Source organism: Hesperophylax consimilis, chromosome 16 (assembly GCF_061612785.1).
Source record: "Hesperophylax consimilis isolate HC1 chromosome 16, BYU_Hcon_1.0, whole genome shotgun sequence".
NCBI classification, from domain to species: domain Eukaryota; kingdom Metazoa; phylum Arthropoda; class Insecta; order Trichoptera; family Limnephilidae; genus Hesperophylax; species Hesperophylax consimilis.
The window spans coordinates 18,243,968-18,260,672 of NC_142851.1; the positions used below are offsets into that span (position 1 = coordinate 18,243,968).

At 34.6% G+C, this 16,705-nt stretch overlaps 1 protein-coding gene across 1 annotated transcript in view; it reads left to right on the forward strand.

The window, feature by feature from the left end:
- The window catches only part of dsx (transcription factor doublesex), a 136,461-nt gene that overhangs the window by 16,311 nt on the left and 103,445 nt on the right, over positions 1 to 16,705 (forward strand). The window contains exon 3 of the mRNA XM_089640995.1: positions 15,358 to 15,367. Coding sequence (XP_089497121.1) covers positions 15,358 to 15,367 — 10 coding nt within the window. The remainder of the gene's footprint in view (positions 1 to 15,357; positions 15,368 to 16,705) is intronic.

Consider the following 16,705-nt stretch of genomic DNA (forward strand, 5'->3'; position numbering starts at 1 on the left):
CTAACTATTTATGGAGATAATATACAGTACAATACTTACCTGGTAGGTCACTTGAGATTAATATTTAATTAACATTATCTAATTGTTTATTAGCGAAATTATATAAAGGATTAAGGACATAATTGGAAAATTGAATATAATTGGGCTTTCTCTTAGGAATGGTATATTTGATTTAAGGGTATGACAGCTTAAAAAGGTAAGTTTTTAGTTTAGACCTGAATTCCGTTGGACTTGTTATGGATCTTAGTTCCGGAGGGAGTTTATTCCAAGCCTTCGGCCCAGATATTCCGAAAGCGCGATCACCAAACTTAGTATTTGGCTTGCGCATAGGTTCTATCAGTCTGCCTACAGCTGATGATGTTGCTGATCTATGAGTTGACTGCCTCATAACAGTGTTTTCCGGGACGCATAGTTCAGAGATGTAGGGTGGGGCCATTTCATTGATGGATGTAAACACCATCCAGCACAGTTTGTACTGGATTCTTTCAGGGCACTTGAGCCAGTGAATATTACGAAGGTGTTCTGAAATGTGCGAATATTTTGAAACCCCGGTTATAAGCCGTGCTGTTGCATTAAACACTGATTGAAATTTGTCCATTTGATATTTTGGAAGGCTAGCATAAATGCCGTTACAGTAATTGAGACGTGAGATTACGAGTTGATAAGTACTTTTGTTGCTTCTGTAGGAAGGTTTCTTCGGAAAGACTTGATTTGTCTTAGGTGAAAAAAACCGGTGCTTACAGTCCTATTTATTTGACTTTTAAACGAAATGTCTGAATCTGTAAAATGACATCATTTGTAAAAAGGTGAATAGAAATGGACCCAAAACGGATCATTGTACCCCTGAAGAAAGTGTTGCGAAGTTGGACAATTTATTTCCAACCCCCACGGCTTGTAAGCGATTGGATAGATAGGATACCGGCCAATTTTTCATGTCGGAATTCAAACCAAATATTTCCTCTAATCTCCTAATGACGAATTCATGATCAATCGTGTCAAACGCTGCACTCATGTCTAGGAGTGAGATAAATGATAACTTACCTGACTCTACGGCGCGAGTTATGTCTGATAGCATACGAAGTAGTCCCGTTTCAGTTGAGTGGAACTTTCTGTTTGCAGATTGACGTTTTGCGAATAATTTATTTGAACTCAAGTGACTGGTTATTTGTGCGGCAGCAATTTTCTCCAGGATATTTGAAATAAATGGTAAGTTTGAAACGGTTCGATAATTACTCAAGTTATCCGCGTTTAGTTGTGAATTTGTCAGTATTGGTGTAACTACAGCTGACTTGAGTGGTTCAGGAAAGTCACCCGTGCTCAGTGATTTATTAAAAACGTGAACTAGGAATGGAGCTAAAACAATAGAACATTGTTTTAATAACCATGTCGGTATAGGATCAAGACTGCACTGCTTATTAGGCGAGCTTGGAATTTTTTTTATTACTTCTTCCAGCGTTGTGGATTTGAAGAAAGACAAAATTCCTTTAGAATTTACAGTGAATATTGGCGGAGGGGCGTGAGATGCGGAAGCACGAATGGATTCAATTTTTTCTCGAAAAAAAATTGAGAAGGCTTCCGGGGTAATATCTATTTTTGTTGGAACAGTGACTTCGGAAATTACAGTCTTTATTGAGTTCCAGAGACGTCGCGGGTTGGTTCGCTCAGAGTTAATCTTTTCTTTCCAATACTCTGATCTTTTGGAATTTATTTTACTCGTATACTATTTTTGAGCTCTTCTCATGTAGTTACAGAACAGTTTTTCCTATAGGTCCTCTCTAATTTCCGCATAAGTCTCTTCTGGTTTCGAAATTCATCGTCAAACCAGCCGTCAGACTTCACCTATGGTCACCTATGTAGACATTGTGAGGGGCTCCAGTGAATCTTAGTTCCGTTGAGGTGATCCCTTTGCGGTCTTTTACCTGCAGAAGCTGGTTTTTCAGGTATCGGCTGGTTAATTTTACAACAACTGATTTTGGTTTTGACTTCCCAGTCTCGCTGCCTCTGAGAGCAACTCTGGTGACAAACTCCATGTCCCTTTCAACAAGATTTATGTCGTTTAGGCTGGCAATTTTGGACATGATTGTTATTAAGTTTTCGCCTTTCTTTTCGGGGATCCCCCATATTTCAATTTTTTGAAGCCTTGCCCATCGGTCTTTTTTATTAGATTCGTCAATAATGGTTCGTACTTCCGTTCTCAGGAGCGTAACTTCGGCCTCCAGTGTTTCGACTTTTTGCAGGCGATTTTCAATACCGGAAATCTTGTATCCAAATGTCGTGAAATTCAAATGATTGCTCTCAGAAATAGTGAATGGTCCATTGTCGTTAATTCACAGGACGTAGATGCTGCGGTACATCATTTTTATGGTATTATTGATGCCCTGATAGATGATCTGGTTCCAAAAAAAGTAATCAAACTAACCAAATTCCCAACATGATATTCGGCGGCTTTAATTAATATAATTAAAGAAAAATTAAAGTTTTTTCGTGCCTGGAAACGATACAAGAATCCTCTAGATTACCAATCTTTCTCAATACCTACTTCGCAAAAGACAAAAGAAAATTTCGAGTCATACTCATAACGCCTACATTGCTCGATTGGAATCAAATATACAAAATAATGTTAAACAAATATAGAATTATGTTAAAACGCAAAGAAAATCTCCCACTATACCAGAACATATGATCTATCATTCGACGACGGCACGCGACAGCAAAGAAGTTACAAACTTGTTCGCTGATTACTTCTCAACGTTCTTTAGAAATGAGTTTCCAACACTCAATGTTAATAACAAGAAAGTTCCTCTGAACAACACACTAATATCTTCAATTAGAATAAATAAAGAAATCACCTTGAAATACCTTTCAAGCATAGAAATTAAAAAAGGACCAGGAATTGATAGGATACCCGGAGTTTTTATACGCAACTGCAGTAAGTAAATCTGTCTTCCGGTTTGCGCCATCTATAGAAAATCACTAACAGAAGGAACTTTTTCCCTCAAGTGGAAATCAGCCGTTATCACACCCATTTACAAAACCGTTGATAAGCATGACGTTAGAAACTACCGTCCAATTTCCCAACTTCCTATTTTAAACAAAGTTCTAGAAAAAATTGTTTTTGTCAATTATTCTCGGCTATTTCCACAATCATTACACCAAATCAGCACGGATTCATGAGAGGTCGGTCTACGACATCCAACCTGCTTTTCTTTAACTTATTGCATAGCAAGATGGATGATAAAGAGCAGGTTGATATTATAACTAATACACTCAATTCTTTTGAAAAAGCTCGTCCTACTTGGTATACACGGTGACCTGTTTAGATGGATCAAATCTTACATTAGTAACCGTAATCAAGTAATCTTAATCAACGGTGTCTTTTCAAGGTTTCCCCCAAGGGTCCCACCGTCCGCTAATGTTCAACATTTATATAAATGACATTGGATCATGTTTTCAAAATTCCAAATATGAACTTTATGCCGATGACATGAAAATATTCCAAGTTATTCATTCAGACTTGCAAAAATAACTGTCTAGATATATAAATGTTTCTAAATGTCACACTACGACATTCACCAGAAATAAACACGTAATTAATTACTCATATTCACTCAACAATGAACCTGTCATCTCTAAAACAGAATGTAAAGACCTCGGCGTTTACCTTGATAACAAACTTATATTTAATAAGCACATTGACTCGATTGTCAATAGGTCGTATAAATTGCTTGGTTTCGTGCTACATGTAAGTAAAATATTCAGTAATCCGCGTACAATTGTAATGTTATATTTCGCATAAGTCAGAAGTACACTGGAATATGCATCGCCTATTTATATAAGCTTTACATAAATAGTATAGAACTTATCCAAAACAAATTTATAAAATATATTACCGACAAATTCAACAATAACTTTGAGTGTACATTTAAAACTTTGCAGCGAAGACAAGCAGTAGCTGACGCAATATTTATACACAGAATTTTAAACAATAACATTGACTGTATTGAACTTCTGCCCCTTATTAACTTTAACATACCTTTGAGACGTACACGACATACAGTGCTATTCCACACGCTTAATTATAAAACAAATTCAGCATCTTATTCGCCAATTAACCAAGCTTTTCGTGCTCTAAATAATATTTGTCTTAACTCTAACATCGACATTTTTTCGGATTCACTGTCCAAATTAATCAATAATTTAAACTATTCAATGCGCATACATACACATACATACACACCCTCACACAAACACTAACACACACATTACACACGTCACACTCGCACCTATAAACTACACACGTCACCTGGTAATTAAGGAATAAACATACCACGAGCAGACATTACAAGGAAACATATCATAGGTACCCAACCAGTGGCGTAGCTAGGTAACCAAGGGCCCTGGGGCAAATTAAAAAATGGGGCCCCACTGCTATGTAAACTGATTAGGTATTATCAAATAAAAATATGAAATGTGGTTCCTCCAAACCCTCCGCTCTTATGTGTGTCATGCAAACATCATCCACGTTCACATGTTCGGCGGCGGAGGTATCTCCAACTGCAATAATTGTCTAATCTTCTTCAGAAGCTTCTCAACCAACACTGCAGTTACCACATTATTTGAGTCACTATCAATAGAAATATTTTGGCCAGATGTACTTGCAGAAGGCTGACTAAAAATCTTGTCAATTTTGGGCAATTTTTTTTTTACTATCTTCTCTTTCTTGGCGTTGTTTGCGTTTAAATGCACCACTGGGTTTCTTCTTTTTATCTATATTTTAATACGCTACAAGTGTCGTTGGGGAATGAGGCACATATAACTATCCGTCAAATTGACAACACTGCCAACCTACAGAAAGAATTTAGGGGAATTCCCTAGACATAACTTTTGAATCTCTCTCAACTGAGTTGTCATGATTAAAGTGGAGTTGCAAGTTGCAACCTGTCATATTTATTTTGAATTTAAAAATGGGAGAAATTTCCAAAAGTTCAGTTCGATCGAGATTTCTGGTAAGGATTCGAGGGCCCCCTGAGCTTGAGGGCCCCGGGGCACTGCCCCGCGTAGCCCCTAGGTAGCTACGCCACTGTACCCAACATGAAATATCTTATTCCAGTTTATTGTTTCATCTCTGTAAATCATGTACTGTTTGTTTTATAATAAAAAATAAAAAATTGCGAGGTTTTTTTCACTGGCTGCAATAGAGCACTTATCTCTCTTTCATATACATATGTAGCTATGCATTTATCTCAAAGACTATAGTCATAAAACACAGTAGGTATTGGTGATTTCACTGAGGGCTCCGTTGTTATCTCTCTCTCTCTCTCTTACATTCTTCGTTTATACGACATAAGGGAATGTTACAATGGAGCTATCAGCGGCACGAACATATGAGTATTTGCCCATAAAATATTTAACACTCTGGGTAGGCAGGCCTTCCAGGAATGATAAATGCATTTATAAGTAACTTAGCTGCAGAGGATGGATTGATTACCCATGAACACGACCATCCTTCAGGAGTACCCACAGTATGGAAGATATATGTTATTAGTTATTATTACGAGTTGGTGGTTTTCGCCGACTTTTCGGTTTGCCCTCTCGCATGGGAAGACGTCTCAGAGGTGAGCGAGTTATTAAAAAACCATTAAATATGGCAATATGTTATTGGCCTCCTGACTCCTGACTGGGACCGCCAAGGACTTACTTATTGAATAATAACGCTGTAAGTAAGCTATTAGATGGCAAGAGTTCCTAACCTTAAATTTTTAAATATGGTAATATATTATTGGCCCCCTGACTGGGACCGTCAAGGATTTATTTATTGATTAATAACGCTCTATGTGAGCCATCCGACTGCAAAAGTACCTATCCTTAAATTTTTAAATATGGCAATATATCGGCCCACTGACTGGGACCGTCAAGGATTTACGTATTGATTAATAACGCACCTATCTGTTGCTTATTGATTAATAAAAGTACCCATCTGATTTTTTTAAATATGGCAATATGTTATTGTCCCCCTGACTGGGATCGTCAAGGATTTTCTTATTGATTAATAACACATTTGCTTGCATTTGACTTTGACTGCGAGACTACCTATAAGTAAATTTTTTTAAATATGGCAAAAAACAACTACAAAAATTGCCACCGGAGACAAGGGATGCTGGTTAAAGTTAGTAGTTAACACGCTGTATAAATAAACAAAAAAACTCACACATTGGTGTATATGAACGACTTGTAATTATTAACTGCTGCCTAACTACAAAGTAATAATAACGGTTATTTACCGAATAAGATATCTTATAAATGATTTACTAATTACGTAAATACATGCCAAGTAATTTTTTCGCGAGTAACGCCTACTTTGGTGTCGAAAGATGTCAATCTGTCAATTTAACTAGTAATTTAAAAAAAAAGATTCCGGTGAATCTGGTCATAAAAAATGTTATAGGATTTTTATTTTGACAAGGTGCACGAAGCACAGAAGTTGGTGTGAGGAGAGCCGCCGAAAGGAGGGTTCAGGTGGCCCCCCACATGAACCCCCTTGAATGGATCACAGAGCCCGGGGTCTGTAGAAGGGCCCGGAGCCTATAGCAGAACCTACCTAATATTATCACGAAAACGGCGCTATACAAATCATTCAGTTATTATCCCGCCACAAATCGGTCCCGAGTCCGAATCGATCGCTTCAATCGGATTCAACGAGTTATTGTGGATGTAAACACGTTTGGTTATCGGTTAGAACAATTAGTTATTATTTTGATGTATTATTTTTAAAAATATTCAAATAAGGAATTATTCAATTTGTTCAAAGAAACGTTACCATCTCAATGACAATTATTTATTTAAAACTTTTTCATGCAGTTACTCGGAGAAAACTGATATTGTTAAAAATGCGATGCGAATTTTCTGATAAAATATTAGTGAAACAGAATATATTGAGAACATGTGTTCTTTTCCTAATAAATATCATGACGGTATGCGTCAATATCAATATATCAATATCAATATCAGTGTTTGTGTGAACATGTGTTCCGCCGTCCTCATAATAGATTTTTAAGAAATTACCAGTATTTTACAATAGTAAGTTTTTTCCTTATAGGTATCACAATACAAATAGAATAAATGCGATTAAAAAAGTCCAAATAAAAACGATTTCGCATTTAAAATAAAAACCTTTACTGAACCATTTAAATGGCCACCATCTTGAAAGGAAAACGTAACGTACAAATAACTTGGCAGATGAAATGCAAAATGTTCGAGTTAAAATAAGACTTAAATTTCGAATGAATGTTTAAATTAAGTTAAGTACAAATTTCCGAGTAAATGTTGTAGTTTTTTCCCCCTTTTTAAACCTTCTCAAGTTCGCAAGGCGATCAATCATTTGTATGGCATGCCCTGTGCAGAGTTTCCTCGGGCGTGCTTTCAAACGATTATTATTTGAATGCACAATTTTGCACTTATAGCTAAAATTGAAACCAATTACAATTTGAAGGCTTCCATTAACATGTAGTTAATCACTTTTGGGGAGAATGGGCCTAAGAATAACAGATTTAAAAATAAACGTAGAGACTGTTCCTTTTTACGTATTGTGGTTAAATTGGCAGACCAAGCCCCCTAGCATGATTTTATCAAAGCTTTCACGTATTGTGGTTAAATTTGGAGACCAAATCCCCTATCATGAATTCTATGCTCATTCATCTTGCTTCATGTATATATTGATAAATATATTTCTATAAATGTGGGTGTATGTGTAAGCATATATATGTACCCGCATCAGAACAGAAATCTTCTACTGAGGCGGGTTACTTTCATTTTTGTAATTTTGACTATGTTATTGCAATAAACGCCCGGGTTGCCGGCAATTAAAATTAAAAAAAGCATGAATTCATTAATTTTTTTACGTATTTTGTTTAAATTTGGAGACCAAGCCCCCTAGCATGAATTCATCAATGCTTCTGTGTATTGGGGTTAAATTTTGAGACCAAGCCCCCTAGCATGAATTCATCAATGTTTCTGTGTATTGTGGTTAAATTTGGAGACCAAGCCCCCTAGCATGAATTCATCAATGCTTCTGTGTATTGTGGTTAAATTTGGAGACCAAGCCCCCTAGCATGAATTCATCAATGCTTCTGTGAGTGCTTCCAGAGTGGAAGATACTACCAGTATCGCCCTGGTGTAAGACCACCATTCAGAATTGAAACGTTGCTCCAAATGGCTTTAGCCGTGTTTAGTGACTAGATCTGAATAGCCAGGTACTTCCCCACCTTCCTCTTTCCCTTCCCAACTTATCTTCAGCCTCACAACATCCCCCAATTGGGGATGCCATAGTCTCACTGGCTCCAGACGGGAGCAGTTGGGACTCTTGTGAGGTATTCACTATAAAAAAAAAAAAATTGTGGTTAAATTTGGAGACCAAGCCCCCTAGCATGAATTCATCAATGCTTCTGTGTATTGTGGTTAAATTTGGAGACCAAGCTCCCTAGCATGAATTCATCAATGCTTCTGTGTATTGTGGTTAAATTTGGAGACCAAGCCCCACTAGCATGAATTCATCAATGCTTCTGTGTATTGTGGTTAAATTTGGAGACCAAGCCCCCAGCATGATTTTTTTAAATTTTTTAAATTCCTTTATTTTTCCCAATTTTTACATTAATTACATCCAATATTATATAAATCAATAAGAATAATGGGAACCCACTAAGGCGCAGCCTGTGCGTGGGTAATATATTTAAGTTATTATTTTATTGTACCTAGAAATAAACAAATTGTGGGCATATAAAATAAAAACAAGATTACATTTTGTATAAGCGTTTTGTATAAAAAGTGTTTATAATAGTGTATAGTGAAGTTATAAGTGTTTAGTGTAATATATGGTGAATATTTTATGAGAAACATAAATTGATACAAATTAAATAAAAAAAGTTTCAACTGCTGTATCGAAAAGCCATAATTTTAATTCTTTTAAATATTGAGGAAGTTTAGTTATCACTTGAATATTTTTCGGTAAAAGATTGAAAGTACGAGGTCCAATGAAACTGCAGTGTGTTTGCATTTGTTTTGTGTTCGTTTGGGGGGTATAAAATACATTATTATTTCTAATGTAGGTTCTGTTTTCATTTATTTCGAATTTATTTTTGTTTTTAAAGATGTATTTCATAGTTTGCAAAATAAATAGTTTACGGAGACAGAATAGTTTAGATTCTTTGTATAACTCATCCGTTGAAAATGTTCTTTTCCGACTATACATAACTTTGATGATATAATTTTGAATTATTTGTAAAGGTTTGATATGTGCATTAAGCGCACCGCCCCATCCTATTATTCCGTATATGAGTGAAGATTGCACCAAAGAAAAATAAATAATTTCCAGTTTTTCAACATTGAGCACTTCTTTTAGTCTGTAAAAAGTGTATGTAAGATATCTTAATTTACAGACGGTATTATTAATTTGTGACTGCCAATTTAATTTTGTATCAATAAAAATACCTAAATATTTAATCTTTTCAACTTTTCCGAGTTCAAAGCAAGATGAGCATATTTCTTGATTACAGTTAACGTTATGTTTTCGAATTTTAAGGTTATTAGGGGGTTTATTTTTACTATTTTTAGAAACGGTTAGGTAAAATGTTTTATTATAGTTTAAGAAGAGTCTATTACTTTTTAGCCATGATGAGACATATGTAATACATTTTGTTGCCTTCAAAAAAGTTTCAGGCCAGGATTTTCCATTCACTATTATTACTGTATCATCTGCGTAAGATACAATTTTACCAGGGATTATAACATCACATAAATCGTTTATGTATATTAGAAAGAGAATTGGGCCAAGCACAGTTCCCTGTGGTACTCCATTTTTTATTCCTGTTTCAGTACTATAAAAATCCCCTTTTTTTGTTTTCTGTCTTTGAGATAGCTAGTAAGAATTTTTAGTGTATCATTTTTTAAACCTATTTGATTCATTTTTTTTATAAGTAGATTGTGATTTACCGTATCAAAAGCTTTTCTTAAGTCTAGGAATAAAGCTAAACTCTTTTTTATTTTGATCAACAGATGTGTATAATTTTTTAGTCAGATCGGATATTGCGTCTTCAGTGCTTAGTTTTGTTCTGAAGCCATATTGATTTTGGGACAGAATTTTGTTTTGTTCTAGGTAATTCATTATTCTATTTTTGATACATTTTTCAAATATTTTTAAGAGGTTTGAGACCAAGGAAATAGGTCTGTAGTTGTCTAATATGTGCGTTTCTCCTGATTTGTGAATCGGTATTATGATAGAGGTTTTTAATTGTTCGGGAAAATGTCCCTCTTTTAAGGATATATTAAAAATATGTAGCAATGGAGTTAAAATGTAATGTTTTTTTTTTTTAGTGTGTTACCTGATAAACCATCAATTCCTGTAGAATTTGTTGGTTTTTTGACCCTCAATGTGTTTATCAATTTCATCTGTTGTGATGGGTGAAAAATATTCTAAGGAGTTAATTGAATCGTTAGTTGAGTCCAAGTGTAAAGATGAGTCTACGGGTATTGCATTATCAATTTTACTAGAAGATTCAAGTACTTGATCTACTACATTTGTAAAAAAGTTGTTAAAGTTTTCTGCAATAGTCGATTTGTCAGTTATAATATTTTCATTTATTATAATCTCATTGACATCGGTTGATACTTTTTTTTTGTTCGTTATTTCGTTAATAATATTCCACGTTTTTTTGGTATCATTTTTTGCACTATCAATTTGTTAACAATAATACTTCTTTTTGCAATTTATTATTAACCTATTGAGTAAATTTCTATACATTAAATATTTCGTTTTCATGAAAGGCATAATTCTTGTGTTATTTTTTTGACAGGCTTTTTGATAATTTAACATCTCTTTGTATAATTTATCTCTTTGTTTTATTGAGACTATTAGTCCTACAGTGATGACAATTTTATTTGTACTCTTCGAAATATAAGCTTCTAGAGTTTTATAAAATAATTCTAATGCTGAATTTGGGTTAGCTATTGATAGTATGTTGTCCCATTTTTCTGAATGAAGTAAATTGTTCAATGTGATGTAATTAATTTCATTTATTTCAATAGGGTTAGAGTATTCTCTTGAATTTGTTGTTAAGATGTTGTGTCCGTAGAATGTTGGGTAGTGGTCAGTAATGTTTGTTTTTAGAGTTGAAGATTTAGTTATAACGTGTTTGTATGTTTTGATAAATATGTGATCTAGAGTCGTGGAATTATTTGGATTTTCTCTCGTTGGTGAGTTTATGTATGATTGATATCCTGCATATGACAAACAATCTAAGTATTCATTTATACATTTTGTTCTTTTGTTGTTTTCATTAATGTTTATATTAATATCACCAGTTAATATTGCAAAGTTAAAGTTATTTCTGTTAGTCATTTTTATAAGTGAATTAAGTTCATTATTGAATAGAGATTCATCAATGCTTCTGTGTATTGCGGTTAAATTTGGAGACCAAGCCCCCTAGCATGAATTCATCAATGGTTCTGTGTATTGTGGTTAAATTTGGAGACCAAGCCCCCTAGCACGAATTCATCAATGCTTCTGTGTATTGTGGTTAAATTTGGAGACCAAGCCCCCTAGCATGAATTCATCAATGCTTCTATGTATTGTGGTTAAATTTGGAGACCAAGCCCCCTAGCATGAATTCATCAATGCTTCTGTGTATTGTGGTTAAATTTGGAGACCAAGCCCCCTAGCAGGAATTCATAATTTTTTTTTTTTAAATCTTGGTAACAGTTATCGACAGCCTCGATAAAACCTTTGGCTTGATGCGAAATCCAAAATAATTTATTTTTGCAAATATTACCATTATATATAATACTATATTATTATTAGTAGGCTGTCATCTTAACGGCCTCCGTGGTTGAGGGGTAAAACTTTCGACTACGAATCCGGAGGTTGCGGATTTAAATCCCGGCTTGGTTTGTGTTGTTTCACAACTAATTTATTTAGATATACTCGTACCTTTAGTTTTCACTTATATTGTTTCCAGAGAGGAAAATACTCTTAGTGTCGCCCTGGTGAAAGACCATCATTCTGAATTTAAACGTTGCTTGAATTTATTTTAGCCTTATTTGGTGACCAGATTTGAATGGCCTGGTAATCCCCGCCTTCCTCAGTTAGTAATTAATAATAATAATCTTTTAGAACGTAAATTTCTCTCCTCCATTTCCGCTAGTGTTTCGCAGGTAGTTAGGTCTTGGATGGTGTTAGGTAAAGGTTGGACCTGGGCGCCTTCTGTTGTGAGATGTTTGTATATGCCTTCAGCTCTCCTTCCAGGAAGCCCACTTTCGCACCAACTACACTAATATTCCCCAAAAGTTCCGAAAGTTCAGGAGTTAATTTAGCCATTTCTTCTTTGGTAAATTTATTAGATGGATCCATAATGGTACTGTTAATAGAGTTTACTATATTACTTGCCATCGTAATAAAATGGCCATCGTAATATATGTTATTTCTTTGTCTTGAATTTACTTATAATTTTTCATCTGCCTCTATTTTCTACATTATTATATTTAGTTATATGTATGCTATAAAATTATTGTTAAATTTATCTGCTGACAAACTGCTCTGGCGCTTAAGCAGGTTTTATAATGAAGAACAAAAAAAGAATGTCGACGACAACCTTCCTAAACCTCTCGTGGTCCTTAATTAACCGGGTTTTTTCAATTCACAACAAATGAGCCCGAAAATCTCTTCCACACCAAGTCCACATTAACCAACTGGTTTACGTGCCTAATTTTAACATGCAACATATTATTTGGAAAATTGGGTTTTTGACAATAACATATATACATTAAAAATGTAGTGGATATCACATAACACAATAAATTATTGACACACAATTCTATTTGCTTACGTTGTGTATCTTGCTTCGCTCTATGGCCAAAGAAAGGCTGCGAGTTGTTTTCAAGTTAGGGTATGAATAATTGTGCTTTAAATATTTTAAAAATATAATTTTTATAAACTTCCGCCCATTATTGTGGCATGTGAAATGACAACCTAGACCTAGCCGCCAAAAATCTGCAAAACTGGAGCAATTTTAGGCTCAATTGACCAATTCGAGCATTGGCCGATTACCACAGCTAGTAGACAGAAGGGTCAGAAAGAAGTAGAAAAGGTTTTACTTAGAACATATTCTTAGTGAGTTTTTGATAAAGTATTTCTAAAGGTAGGCACTTTTCCTGATAACAATTTATCATTTTATCTGTTTTAAGGTATCTTACTAGAATATCTTCATCTACACGGAGAAAAATTATCCTGTTACAAAAGCGACAGCATGCTAAACTCTAATCTAATAGATATCATAATGGAATGCTTCAATATAAGTATGTCAGTATTTGTATCAACACGTGTTCCGTCGTCCGCATAAAATATTTGCTTTTCACTGATGCTTTGTTACGAATTCTTACAATTCATTCGTTATAGGCCCTCAGTCCCTTTTTTATTACGTGTATATAACCATCGACCCCCGATCTTAGAGAACATACGTTCTATTTAAACAGAGAATATATATGAATGCTACTTAGGAAATCAAATAACAAACACACGGTTATCATTCATATAACAAACAGCCGGAAAACATCAACTTTTCGAAATGAAAAGTGCCATATACAAAAAAAAACCTCTTTGTAAAAGTTTTTGCAAACCTTTGAAAAAGTTGTTTCGTTTCATAATTGGGGTTTTAGACCCGGTGACATGATTTATAATATGGGGGAGAATCCTCTTTCTTCCCCTCCCTACCTGTTGCTCCAAAATCATAGGTGTGGTTTGTATGGTTTTTGAGTCTATTTTTATTTTTATTGAAACGCAATTATTGAGCTGATTCGTAAAAGATTCTTGTTGTATTTCTGTCAAATGCTGATTTCTAAATTTCAATTGTAGATTGAAGCTCGATGAGGTGGGATCGTTTTAAGAGGTGAGTGTAAATTGCGCCATTGACTGAGCAGTCATCACAAAACTATGATGTTAAATGTGCTGCTTATTAAGTTGGTTTATACTTTGCTACACTCGACCCGGCTTCACTCTACTTTTAGATTTAATAATACGAAACAAAGAATATGATTTCTTGGATTTTCAAACAGTTAAAGTTTTATTTTAAAATGTTATAGCTCATGATGAATATGCAATGAATTGACGTTCCAGATCGAAAAGATGAGTAAATTTGAAAATTTATTTAAATAAAATACTTAGTTTAATAACCACGTTTTTTTTATTAATTTTCACATCAACCGGTTTCGCTTCAGTCAAGCTTCATCAGGATGTTATTTAAAAACTAAGACAGAGAATTGGTTTATAAATAGGAGGACAGAGGGAGACAGAATATAACATATTAAGTAGGAGTATATAATAGACAGAGACAAAATACATGAAAGAGAAGACCAAATTGCTAATTGATATGTGTGAGGGAGAAAGCAATATATGGGTGTTGTAACGAAAAAACGCCACAGTTTACATAATAACAAATTACAGAAAATAATAATTTTACACGAATTACACATTTAACCATAAATTTTAAGGGCATAAGAACCATAATGTAACATTTATAATATTATGGAGTGGAAATGATTGTGGGAAACAGATTAAATATGGGGCTATAAAGTGTGTTTTTTTGGTTAAAAAGGTTTATTTGACTATTTTATAAATGGTCAGACATATGAGTATTTAAAGACTTCCTAATTTCTAACGATTCTAGATTAACTAATTTAATACCTATACCATTTTTATGTAAAAGACTAGTACCGGTTATAGCACATATCAATTAGCAATTTGGTCTTCTCTTTCATGTATTTTGTCTCTGTCTATTGGGTAAATACTATTACTTAATGTGTTGTATTCTGGCTCCCTCTGTCCTCCTATGAATAAGCCTATTCTCTTTCTTAGTTTTTAGTTTTTAATTAACATCCTGATGAAGCTTGACTGAAGCGAAACCGGTAGATATGAAAATTTAAAAAAAAATCCGTGGTTATACCTTTCCTTATTTGTTGTGTGTATTTACTACACATTGCTTCTAATAACTTCAATAACTCTATAAATATATTAAATTCTGGGTTCAGATTTTAGGTATTTCTCCGTTATACATTTATGCACTGAATTAAAATTAAATTTTTACATAGTTTTCAAATTCAATTAAAAATCAGAGATTTTTGTTAAAAATCGGTACACCAATATAATCAACCGTGTGACAATGCTACGCGAAAAGTGTGTGAGGAAATGACACGCTATTGATGTCCCGCTTTAATTCGCTATGCAGGAACATGAGAAATCCACACGTCCGCAGTTGTATTTTTATTTAGACCATCGATACCTACGACCGCATAGCGTGTGTGTGCTAGCACTGCTAGCCGCCGGCCAGTTGGTCGCGGATAGGGAATGCAATCCAGCAAGAAAATGTCAATCCAGGTATTTGCGGGACTGAACAATCTTAGTCCCGCTGGATCCAGGTATTTGCGGGATCCAGCAGAGTGGACTTAGATATCTAATCAATCGTATAATAAGACCTAATACCTCGATCTACCAACCTTGCTTTTAGAGTTTTAAATTTATACCTATAATAAAACAAGTTCTTTGGGAAATTTTAAATGATTTATTAATAGGTATACCTTTAGTTAGGCATAGGTAAAGTCATAAATTGGCAAAGAATAAGATAAGACATACATTAACATAACATACCCGCCTCGGAACAGACTTTGTCTAGTGAGGTGGGTATAAGAAATATATATGTACACAAATGAAAATAAAATAAACGCCCGGATTGCCGGCACTGAACTGAAATTGAACTGAAACTTATATTTAAATAATAACGCTCACACGATAAACAATATTCTTGTACAATGAGCTTCATAAGTTTAATTAAACATTATTTTGGAAATAGCTTCGTAAAAAAGTTAAAGTATTAATTGTGTCATCTGATAAACGGCTTCTGATATTGGGCACAAGGTAGCCAGCGGCTGAAAAAGCTCGTTCAGCTTCCACGCTGTTTGGCACAATAGTCATTAGCGCATTGTAAGTGAATTGAAGGTATGTGCCTTTTAATCCACCGGACTCGAAGTAATTCAGAGTAAGTGAGGGTAAATCTGTAGTTGCTCTCTTTCAGCTTTAAAAAATCTTGAATAACCATCATTTTTAGTGTCTTGCCGTAATTCATAACCATTAATTTGATTGAATTAGTCGATGTTGGTAAGTTAAAACCCCCGGCTTTGAAATAATCTCGCAAATCCGACGAGGTACAGAAAACTCGGAATGGTAAACCATCTTTAGACACCATTCGTGATACCCTATTTTCGACGGTATTGTTTTCGCTTGAAAAATGGTCAGTGATTTTATTTGTTGATGGTTGAGGTTCACAATGAGCCGATGTGGAAGAACTGGACGTCGATGCAGTTGTAGAAGCTTCTCTGTAATCCCGCCAGTCCAGCGGGATCCCGCGAAATTTTCAACCGAGATTAGTCCCACAAAATGTCTGCGGGATCTCGGTATTTCGGGATCCCGGTATACCGGGATTGCATTCCCTAGTCGGGGACCGTCGTTAGACGTCGACTCTTCGCACGTTTTTTTAGCATCTGTCGATGGGTTTTTCATGTTTTCAGCAATTAAATTTCAATTATTATCACTTTTGATATGAAATATAATAAACATAAGCGATTAGCCATGAATTTTCATATTTTTCCGATATTAAATCGCTTATTTTGA